The sequence below is a fragment of the Mastigoproctus giganteus genome, chromosome 9 (genome assembly GCF_048544385.1).
Source record: "Mastigoproctus giganteus isolate SK-2022 chromosome 9, ASM4854438v1, whole genome shotgun sequence".
NCBI classification, from domain to species: Eukaryota; Metazoa; Arthropoda; class Arachnida; order Uropygi; family Thelyphonidae; genus Mastigoproctus; species Mastigoproctus giganteus.
Genome location: NC_143583.1, coordinates 200,737,718 through 200,750,267, shown reverse-complemented (window position 1 = coordinate 200,750,267; position 12,550 = coordinate 200,737,718). Strand labels below are relative to the sequence as shown.

Below are 12,550 nucleotides of genomic sequence, written 5' to 3'. Positions count from 1 at the left end.
CCTTGCATTGATTAGAGCACCAAGCTGTGATTTCAAGTTTAATTTGATATAATTTGTTTCTTGTGTAGGCCAAAATGCCTGCCAATGTGAATGACAAAGGCATATGATTAGAATACATGCAGATTTGTATGTATTTTTCATCATATGGGACCAAATGACTAATGTTCACACAAGGGCTCTAGTTTTCATTGATTCATCAGCCAAATCATTTTATTTGATTCAATATGGCACAGAATCCAGAAAAGGTGAATGTGTTTTTTTTTTTTTAATGAAAACCCCAAATATGAGAGGTATTAGAACCTATAGTACTTAGTACTGTACATGGGTTGAAGGTTGAGAAGATGACAGAAGATACTTGTTGACATTAGACGAACTTCTGTAGATTGAAATTTCTGTTGAATCCAGAAAAAGTGAATGTTCATGTTTTCAAAAAGGCAGCACATTTTGCAAACCTGAAAGAGAACTAGATGGATGAGTGTTATATAGCATACCTTCCTGTAATTATATAGCATACCTCAGGGAGTCAGAATGCACCTGCATGCTAAATACAAGTTAATGCAAGTTCTACTGAGTGTATCTCTACTGTAAAATGAATCACTTGTTAAATGTTTATGTACCTATAGACATTCACCTAATATGGCTGTTATCTCGCATATCATTTAAGATGTTCAGTTATATGTGACCATATAACTGAACACGAACCACGGTTACTTAACTGATTGTTTCACTCTCTCAACTATACTTTTCTTTCTGGTCTTTATGTCTGAATGCTTTCTTACATTTTCAAGTTTCTCTTACTTTTCTTCTAATCATCCCATATACTTTTGATGTGACAAACTAATAAAGAAAGTGTATACCTTTTCTGTAGTGGGATCACGTCTTTTAATTTCAACTTTAATTGTAATTTCACATTCCTCATTTTTTTACTTAACTGCATTACTGTTACATTCATATCTGCCAAAATTTTCCTATTTAACTGAAAGATTTACAGAAATTGGTAAAGTCTGATGAGTGTTTTACATGTTATATTTTTTTAAATACTGGTCTACTGAATTTATTGGTATTGGCTTCAAAACTGCTGTTAGATGGTTCTGTCTGGAAAGTGTGTGATTACTATCTTCATATTTTTTGCTATTTGTTGCCTTGTATATTAGTCAATTTTTTCTATAACATTTTATTTAGTGTTTATTCTAAGTTAAATGTCTCCTGATCATTTTGTTATTGAAAAGATATGGGAAATATTCAGCTTATCCATGTATAATTTATAAATAAAGAATGCCCTTGTACAGAGTGAAAGAAGTGACTGGAGAAGGAGGGATAACTATAAATGTCAATGGGGTGGTCAAGTCTCCTCTCAGATAAATTTTTTTTCCTAAATAAATTAAATAACTGACTAGAAAAGAATATTCAGAAGTGAAAAATTCCAGAAAACTAGCAAGATGATGTCTTTAATAGACTGTAGCTCTCATAAACTGAAAAGGATTTTGAAAAGAAATTATATAATGGAGTAAAAATGAAGGATATGCGACTTATATGAAAAAAAAAAAAAAAAAAATCACAAAATACATACTTGAGAAAATATAAGAGCAAATTTGGCAACTAATGCTTCAGCTCATCGGGGAAAGCTACGAGACACTCTCAAACCCAGAAACATCTGAGGTGAACAGCTATAGCCTTTACACTACAACCCATAAGCACTTTCCTGATTGGAAAAGCTGTAAAAATGGACTAAAAATGTGTGAATACATATTAATAATTAAGAACAGTGCTTCTGGTAAGGATAGAGCATCTAATAACTTTATTTCAAATTACAAATATAAGACACTGTCTAAATAACAAAAATATAAATGAATTTAAATGATATAATTTTTAAAGAAGGAACCAAGTGAGAAATTTGAATATGATGAAAATAGTTGGAAAAAAGGGGGAGGGGGGCAAGCAACAAGAAAAAAGTATAGGAAGGAGCAGAATTTGAAAGACTGTGTGAGAATCACTTGTCAAAATAAGACCAGAATAGACCATAAACACTTATGTTACTCTATGTTATGTATTTATTTGGGGGAGGGGGATTTGTTTGAAAGGAGACTTGACCATCTCATTGACATTTCAGTTATCCCTCTTTCTCCAGTTACTTCATTCACTCTGTACAAGGGTATTCTTTATTTATAAATTACACTTGGATAAGCTGAACATTTCCAATATCTTTTCAACAACAAAATTAGCAGAATGAAGTAAAATGTTTTAGAAAAAATAGACTAATATACAAGACAACAAATTACAATAAATATGGAGATACCTTATCATCCAATACCAATTGTTCCTGCCCCCCCCCAGTCCTTCAGTTTGGCCAGAGTGTCAAGGGTATGCTTACAAAAACATGCCAATCATCACTGCATCTACTACAGTAGCCTATACTGCTGATATACAACAAGATTGTTCCAGTGCATTGTGTGGTTTTTTCACATATGTGGACTCTTCCATTGGCACTGAAAAGCATAAACTGGACTCATATGGTAACATAGCTTGGTCCCAGTCCTCCTGTGTCTAATCTGCATTCCTGGCACCAATGTACCCACATCTTCCAATTGGAATCTGAAATCAGCAACTTCTATGAAGGTTTTTTTGCACATTTTCCTGTTAAATACGGAGGTTAGTTGTTTCATTATTTTGTGGCGATTACACTTCATAATCTGCTTGATACAGCCTACTTCATCACTTCATACATTTTTTGCTGCAGTTGCATGTTGAGTGATTTTCTATTCATTAGATTTAAATGCTGCTTGTCTTTGAACAGTCAACAAGTGCAGTTATCATCTCTGCTGTAACACCTGAAAAGAGTTTACTGACAATCGTACCTTTGTGAAAGTCCAAGAGACCCTGTTCATTTCTCCATTGCAGGTGAACTGTTCTGGGCACTAGTTGGGTCACATCGCTTTTATAGCATTTTCTTGTACACACACATTACAAACTATCTAATCTCATTGATTTACTTATTTTTGCAAAGATTGTTGCATACATTGCAAATTTCCATATTCCTAATAAAATGGCCAGCCAGTATACACACAGATTTGTTATTTGTATTATTTAATCTGTCTTATTTCACCAGAACTAAATGCACATTCTATAAATCATGAAGATTAAATGAATATTAATTCAATCCTCATCATACTTAAAATTAATTTTTTGCCTAATTTAGAAGCTCAGTTCACGAAAAGCTAAAATAATTCCACCCTCCAAAATGGCAAATTTGTTCAGCAATCTTTTTAAATCATTCAGTATCATTAAATGCATTCTAAATGCTATGAAATGTTTCTTGAATTTGTATATTATATTATATACTTATGAATTAATCACACTACATTTTTTATCAAATGAAACAAAAAAAAATTGAACATTATTGAAAGTTCACACTCTTCTAACAGAGAGGCTAACTTCTGCAAATTAACCAATAAAATTATATTTCAATCTAAAACAAGTAATGAAATATCATTCATAAATTTACTAATGTTTTTTCCTTCCTTCCTCCCTTCCTTCATTGAACATTAACACCATTATAAATGATATATTTAAAAATACAATATACTTACTCCAGCACAGGCATCAGCATTATTTTTCAGGCCATTTGGTTCTGGATATTCTCGGAATGACACTTTTCTAGGAGTTGCAGATTGAGCAAGTACCCCACAAGATGAACATATGCACTGCTTTAAGACTTCAACTGTGTGGCATTTGTTTGTTATAATGGGTGATTCATTTAAACTAAGTGGGAGGTCAACAGAGGCTATGTTACTTTCAAAACTTTTATTTGTAATATCAGAATAACCAGAATGATAATATAGAAGAAGACTACGGGCTGCAAATACAGAGGGATGATTTTCCGCATTTGCAATGAGATATACACGGTTGAGATTAATTCCTCGTATGTCAGTGCGATACTGTCCATGAAAGACTCCATCTGGATTTAGCATGGGAATTAACTTAAATACAAATAGATGACGAAGGGAAGAAGCTCGAGGATCTGACGTTGACAGAAGAAAATGAAGAAGGCCATTAAACACAAAAGTAGCTGGAGTTTCACCAGGATGTACTCTACTACTAATAAATACAACCTGTAAAATAAACAAAAAATTAATGTTTTCTTGAAGGGTGGTGGAGAAATTTCATAATTTTGAAATCTGGTGTAGTAAAGATTACAATCTGAGTGTGAGTAATCATCTGAAATCTCTATCTTCAGTAATTAATGTTGTCTGCCAATAATGCTTCTTTATATACCCTGTGTAATGCAATGGTGCAGGCAAGAGCCTCCTGTTTACTGTTATTTCCATCCATCTCTTTTTATGTTTGAAGGAGAAAAAATATGTACAGTATTTTAAGATTATGCACAATATGAAAGAGAAGAGTTATCTTTAGATATGGAATTGGTTAGCAGCAGCTAACCAATTCCATATCTAGACCTCAATCTGATGAAATATCTGTAAGATGAGGTGGAACAAGATGTTCTTGATAGGTATCATCAGCCATCTAATCTAAGTCAATTAAAGGATTTGAAAGAGTCTACATGGGCCAACATCCCTATGAAACATTCTTAGCACCTTGTGGAATCTATGCCCAAAAATTGAAGCTGTTCTGAGGGTTACAAACATTCTAACAATCTGCCTCAGGTACAACTAAAGTACCACCACTACATCTGCCTCTAATCTACTCTTCTTGGGCAGGATCACCCATGCAGCCACTGGGTCACATCTTACATGATGACCCAGGAACTACATTAACAACAGACCAATAATACATATGGTCTCAGCGCTAAAGGAGGTGCTAACTGATATTAGGCTGCTGTACTTAAATTCACTTAGTTCACTTCACCTTAGTTTAGGGTCTAGCCTTTTTTTTCTTAAGAAAATTCATATCTCATTCATCTAAGGTGACCTAAATCCAGTCTTATATACCATAAATATTTGAATCAGTAATGTTTACATTGGCCTGATCCAGCATTTTCCTATCAGTCTGGGTGATAGATTAGTAAAATATCCTGTTTTCACTGGAAATTTCTGACGAATGAAATTCAATCTGGAAAATTTAATTTAACACGGAGGTCAGTCAAAAAGGTTTGTCCAAAATTACACCACAACCTAAAAAAACTAGTCTAGGCTTTAAGAAAAAAAAAAAGAAAAAGAATCAGAGTTTAGGAAATGTGTTGATATTTTAGCCACTTCGATTACATAAAAAGATCACCAGATGGTAGGAGTATGTTAAGGCACACAGGTAGTGTAACTTCCTGGTGCACATCTTTTCCATCTTTAATTCTCTTAAAGATTCCCTCAGTTACCATGCATACATTTGCTCCTGACACAATAAATGCCTCAGTCTGTATTAGTATAAACAAATGATACAAGTTAGTTAATATATGAAGTGTACATATAAAATACATTTAGGGCTATAGCCTCAGGTTACATAGACTAATGTATAAGTTAGTGCTAGAGCATCATGTCTATATGTAGCCAACTACTACGTAGTTGAGAAATGGCATTAACTAAGTATATATCTCATATTGTGAACACCTTCATGAGTTACCATAATATAGCGCTACCTCGAATAAGTAACGTCTCACCAATTGAGAGTCTTCTCCATTGGTGAAGCATTACTTATGATATCTGCTCTGCAATGTCATCAGCTTTTGCCCCTGGCAGACATACCCTGGTCCTATTCCACCTATTCTTTTTGCACAATATATTTTAATGTTTGAATGTGACAACAGAGCCACCGACAACAGCTAGCTTGTGGGAACAGTGCATTCTGCCTTGCTGATTGCCACTGTGTTGCCTGATGATCAATTGCAAGCTCTTGCATTGACGTGGGTTGCTGATAGCTTGATGGGCTCCCCAATTTAAATCCTTCGAGGGCATCCACACTGTTCTTCAAGCTCTCATAAAGGCCCATAACAATGCTGAACTGGCATCTAACATCCTCGCACTTTTTACATTGAGCACACACAAAGACATCTCCCCTTGACAATATGCCCCATTCCTCAATTTTTCACAATTGAATTTGTATTTCATGGATTACCTCCACAGAAAAGGGCCCAGTGCCTGAATCATATTATATATGGAGCTAAAATATTACAGATGTTCATAGGCCATACAGAGTCCAGTCACAATATTATGACCACCCCCCCAATGCAGACATCACACATACCTAGCAGATCATACAGTGCACACATGTCAAGTTCACACACCACAAGCATATAAGGCTTGATGTTCACCATCTGTCAACACAGTAACAGCCTGTCATGGGCAAAGCACACGACTTATCAGACCTGGAAAAAGACATGATCATTGGCTATCGGGCCAGGGTACCAGCATTTCTGAAACAGTGGACTTTGTGAAATGCTCACGTGCTACAGTGGTGAAAGCGCATCAAGATTGGACGAATAGGACAGCTTTGACAACCTGACGTGACAATTGTGGAGCCCCATGCGCCATTGATCCCAGAGGTGAATGTCGGCTGAAATGGTTGGTCAGGACTGATGGGCACACTACTGTTGCTCAACTGGCTGTCCAAATGAACCGTAGGGCCACCAGAAAGGTTTCCAACATGACAGTGCAGCGAACCCTGTTGCACATTGGGCTCTGCAGCAGACGCTTGGTGACAGCACCCATGCTGACGGCTGTGCATCGCAAAGAACGCTGTCAGTTTGCACAGCAATACTGACACTGGACCCTGGCAAACTGGCAATAGGTGGCCTTCTCGGATGAGTCACGGTTTCTGCTCCACCAAGTGGATGGACAGTAGTGTATTAGGCGTGAAACCTCCGAGAACAGACACCCGGACACGACTGTTGCCAGAAGGCAGGCTGGTGGGGGCAGTGTTATGGTCTGGGGAATGTTTTCATGGCATGGCTTGGGTCTGTTGATACCTCTGGAGGGCACCCTGAACATAAATGGTTACCTATCGATCGTCGCCGATCAGGTACACCCATACATGTTGACCGTGTTCCCTGGGAGCAATGGTATCTATCAGCAAGACAATGCACCGTGCCATGTTGCCAGAATTGTCCATGAGTGGTTTGAGGAGCACGACGAAGTCTTCGAACTACTCCCTTGGCCACCGAATTCCTCGGATCTTACCCCATTTGAAAATTTATGGGACCACCTCGATCGACACATCAGACGGATGGATGACACCAAGGAACCTACAGGAACTCCGGGGTGCAATGCAGTCTGCATGGTCACAGATACCCATAGCAACCTCCTGCGGACTTATTGAGTCCCTGCCAAGCCGACTGGCTGCAGTGCATTCTGCAAAATGCCCATATTCTGGATACTAGGTAGGTGGTCATAATAATGTGACTGCACCCTGTATGTATGAACAAAATTGACAATGGTCGAGTGGGGGGGGATCATCCTCAAATTTGGGACACTTGGCATGGAATGACCGAGCCAACAATACTTCATTAAAATTGCATCTAATCTATGAATTTATTTTTTACATAAAAGTTGTACAGAAAAAATAAATATTAATTTCCAATTTCTATGTCTGATTTTAAATGAAATTTGGAGTGGTTCGACAAATATTTTCAAAAGGTTAAAATATAAAATTCCATGAAAATCTGCAGTCAATCTGTTACGTGTAGATGGACAGACAGACGGATGGATATGGTGAAAATAACAGGCACATATGCATATACATGTGTGAATGCATCTAAAAAGAAACCAACTTATACAGTATCAGCTAAAAATAAAAACACTACATGTGTCCATCCCCTCTAATAATTTGGCTAATTCTTAATTAAATTTATTCAATTTACTCACTCCACAATGTCAGGTGAAGTTTGTTCCAATAATCAATCAACTGAAAGCAAATTTTCATACATATATCCTGCAATCATCCTTCAGTTTAAATTTATCACTCTCATGTGTGTTTCCAAGCAAGAGTAAGGATGCCATAAACTAGTTTTATGATTTTTATGTTCCATTCAAAGCATTAACAACACCTCAAATAAATCTCCTCACAGGTGCCTAGTTTCAAGATGCTGCAATTTGCAGCACTGAAGCCTTTCTTATTAAGAGTATCCTTTTGTTCCCCTCATGCAATATTCAGCAGTGTACTGAAATCCGTCTGCTGGGAGTTAAGCTGTTCACAGACAGATGGACACAAAAAAGACAGTAGGCACATTATGCATGGCAAATGTGCTTTTTTAAAAAAAGACCTATCATGCATACAAAATACAGAATGCTAACTGAGCAGTCCTCAAAAATTATTTTCACTATTCTTTTCCTGATCTTTTAGCATTGCATTTAATGAGGAATCAAGTTTATCCTGAAGTTTGGCCAGTCGCTTGAAAATTACACTGCAACAATTTCAATTATTTGATGTTTCACCTAACAATTATGATTCTAATTCATAATGGAAACCTACTGTAGCATTAGTAATAAAAAGTACTTCTGCTCTAACATTTAGAAAATTTAATTAGAAAATTAAATAATCTGGACCCACTTAATTCAATGTTCATATTTTTTGCTTCTATGGATGTTTAATTAATCTTATTGGTCTGAGATTATTCGAGATATTACCATACTTCATATACATAAAATAGTTTTTCAACTTTGTGAAAATATCACTCAATCACCACACTCACTGCATTTTCTTCAACATTCTTTCTAGGCAGTAAATGCATCTTGGTAAAAATCACGAGGTTGATGTTTACACCAATGCTGAATGCCATAAATAAGTTCCATATCACTCTCAAACACCTTAATATGCAGGCATGCCTTCTGTCTGCCAAACAAACAAACAAACTGATGGGGTGAGATCAGGGCTATAGGATGGGTAAGGCTTTATTCTCCACCCCATTCCAAACTGGTGATCTCTGACAGTGTCATATGTGCTGTTTGTGGCCGAGTTATCCTGATGAAACTTGATGTCCTGCTGATTCAGTTCAAGTATTTTGGTTTTCAGAGCTTTTCCAGGGCCAAGCAGTATCTTTCTTCATTGATGATCGTTCCACTTTCCAAGAAATCGATAAAAATTATGCCATTCTGATCCCAGAAGAAGTTGGTCATAAGTTTTGTCCATGATTTGGCTTTTTGTTTTATAGGTGATGTTGGGTGTGCCCATTTTATGGATTGTTATTTGGGTCATAATGGAAGAGCCATGTTTCATCACAATGTGACAACTCCTTTAAAGCACTCAGGACTGCCAGCACCAAACATCTCCAGAAGATCTTCACAGATCTCTTTCGTCACAGCCATCATCTCTCGTGTGATCAGCTCAGATCACCCACCGAGAACAGATTTTTCTGTATCTCAGTCTGTCGATGGTCAAAACACTTCCCTTTGACATTTTCACAGCATTCATCACTTGTCTGGTGGTTAAGCACCTGTTATTCCAAATGAGCTCATCAGTGGGTTCTTCATTTTCACTATTTGTGACAGATGTTGGTCTTCCAGTTCTTGGTTTGTCCTTGATATCGAAATCACCTTCCTGAAACCATTGGAGCCACTTCTGGACATTACTACAATCAACTGTCTGGTACTATAGAATGCCAAGAGTTTTTGATGGATAGATGTGGCTGACTGATCGCCTGATTTGAACAGGAACTCCATCGTACACTGTTGCTGAAAAAAGCTGTCATGCTGTCCTTCTATATCTTCAGATCTAAAAACACCAAGATATATTTGATGTGTTAATGGGTATTTGGTAGTAAAACAGGCATACATCATAAACTCTCCATCTTACTTAAGTACGTGCATGTGTGAGTAATTGCGCATTACTTATTGACTCACCGTTGTATATAGGTGAGTGCAGAACATCCAAAAATGGTGCTTTTGAGTTTCAACAGCTGTGTCACAAAAAACTATCTAATGAAATCTAGCTATTATTTAATAATAAATCAATAGCCAATGGAAAATAATTCTTAACTATTACAAAACCAAGTACATCTCTAAGTAAGTAAAATAATTCTTAACCATTGCAAAACTAAGTACATAATATTGTATCATGGATATAGTGAGATTGGGATGATAATTCAAATTAATTAAAATTATCATCACCTCTATTATGATTGGGACGATAATTTTATTATCTAATTCTAATTAGATAATAAAAGACAGTCATGCAATTTTGATCAAGCATGACTGTATTTTGATCAAGCAAAAATATTTACTTCATATAAATATTTACATTAAAAAACTCAAACTATTCATTAACGCAAACCTTTTTTCCAACAAACTTTTGGCAACGGGGCTTTGTCAGATCTGGAAATAAATATGGCAATCTATCTTCACGTTCCTCAGTTATTCCTTGGAAGGAACTTATTGTAAGAAGTTCCACCTTATGACCATCCAAAGAATGACACAATAACTCTCGGCAGTAATAAATGTTCTGAGGTGACTGAAAGCTACAAAAAATAATTTTTTTATCTATCTCTCAGAAACAATATAACTTTTAATAGAATTTATATCATACTAGCCACCAATAAATTTTACTTTTTATTTTTAATCCTTCGACCACAACCCAGACTAAATATACATCAAAATTAAGTGAGCAAATTTGTGAAAAGATAACTTTTTAAACTTGGTTTTATGTGGTAACATACTGTATATTGTTTGAGAATTGAGAAATCTACAGGATAATTTTCCAAGTTTTCATGGTTCATGAATATAACAACAACAAATTAGTTTCACAGTAAGATATCACTATAGTGAATGCCAGAATAACAAAATATGCAGTATAATGAAATCGCTTCCCATTCCCTGTCGTTTACATAGTATCTAAAATGAAACATTTTTACATAGTATCTTTATGTAAAAATGTTTCATTTTAGTGAATATCACTGTAACAAAAACAGTCAAAAAATTTCACAATACCACAAAAATATAACAAGGTCTAGTTTAAAAAAAAAAAAAAAAAAAAAAAAAAAAATCAAACAATATGATTTTGTGGTGTCTATCTTACTTGAAAAATCTTGGAAGTGGAGGGGTTGTTTATGCAGAGATATAGATTTAGTAAAATGTTCTGGTGGATGATGTGCCAGCACTGAAATTATGTTTATTTAGTTTTGTGTAAAGAAGTATGATTATCATCTGACAGTTTGCTGTTTTTCTTTTTTCCAGGCAGAATTAATAAAAATTTTGTTTTGTTGAAAATAGTATATGAAAAAAAAAATAAAATAAAAATAATAATAATAATAAATAAATTTTTCATTAAAGAAGTATGATTCTCATCTGACCGTTTGCTATGTTTTTCTTTTTTCCAGGCAGAATTAATAAAAATTGTTTTGTTGAAAATAGTATATGAAAAAAAAATAATAATAAATTTTTCATTAAAAAATATAACATTGAATTCAACCCATGAGTTTAGTTACAACTTTTTTTAATTATAATTATGAATACAATTATTTATAATAAGTTAAAATTGTAGTGAGCTTTATTATAATTATTTTGTAATACGTAACTGACATTATTTTAACTGCATTTTTCACTGTAACGAAATTTTCATCATAAATATAAACATTGCATATTATCTCACACATAACCTGGCATATGTTTATGAAATACCATCATTCTGATGCAGATGGGATTTTATTCATTAATCTTAACTTTTTTTTCATCAATAATAACAAATGTGGCTATGACAAAGACCTCTTTCACATACATGTGGTATGGCTTTTTTTACCAAATATGTTTTACTTCAACTTGTTTTTCATAACTACATGATTATAATTCTCAGTTATTCAGTCTTACAATTAAATAGATATATCATCTTAGAAGAAAAGGTGTCTGAATAAAGTAACATTTAGTATTGGTCAAATGAAGAAATAAGCACTATAATTTACTATTCACATTTCTGGTACAGGCACTCCAATATGTGTATCGAACCTTCATTCTGGTACAGGCACTCAGAATGAAGGTTCGATACACTATTTCGACCCTGAAAGTAAAAAGCAGTCTATGGAATAGCGACATCATGGTTCCGCACTCCCCAAGAAGGCAAGGGTCCAAGCATCAGCAGGAAAGGTCTTGCTGGCAGTGTTTTGGGATGAGAAAGGCGTACTAATGACTGATTACCTGCCGAAAGGTAGAACAAATACAGGTGCCTATTATGCCAACTTACTCACAAAATTACGGGAGAAAATCAAAACACGTAGGCGTGGCATGCTGTCCAAAGATGTGAGAATGCTTCAAGAACAATGCCCCAGTTTACACTTTGAAATTGCAACAACACAAGCAGCCACTTGTGGATATGAAATACTGCCCCATCCAGCCTACTCACCAGATCTTGCACCATCGGACTTCTTGTTTCCATCCCTCAAATCATTTCTTCGGGGGGACCCACTTCCCTGACGACGAGACACTCATTTCCGCAACCGAGTTGCAGTTCAAAGACCAACCTCACCACTTCTACAAAAACGGTATCCGTAGCCTCATCCATCGATGGGAAAAATGTGTAAATCTGCATGGTGGCTATGTAGAGAAGGACTAAAACCTGTGCCAAGAATTAACAGACTAGCACCTCTGCAGCTAGGTCAGGGTGATTCTTTATTGAACCACCC

At 35.5% G+C, this 12,550-nt stretch overlaps 1 protein-coding gene across 3 annotated transcripts in view; it reads right to left on the bottom strand.

Moving 5' to 3' along the window:
- Positions 1 to 12,550, bottom strand: part of LOC150081023 (cytosolic carboxypeptidase-like protein 5) — a 119,567-nt gene that overhangs the window by 46,028 nt on the left and 60,989 nt on the right. For 2 of the 3 annotated variants that reach the window (XM_090380980.1, XM_090380981.1), the window contains exons 5-6: positions 10,213 to 10,396; positions 3,588 to 4,109 (exon numbers count right to left, since the gene is read on the bottom strand). In XM_090380980.1, the coding sequence (XP_090237106.1) occupies positions 3,588 to 4,109; positions 10,213 to 10,396 (706 nt within the window). The remainder of the gene's footprint in view (positions 1 to 3,587; positions 4,110 to 10,212; positions 10,397 to 12,550) is intronic. The other variant, XM_090380982.1, reaches the window with a different exon arrangement.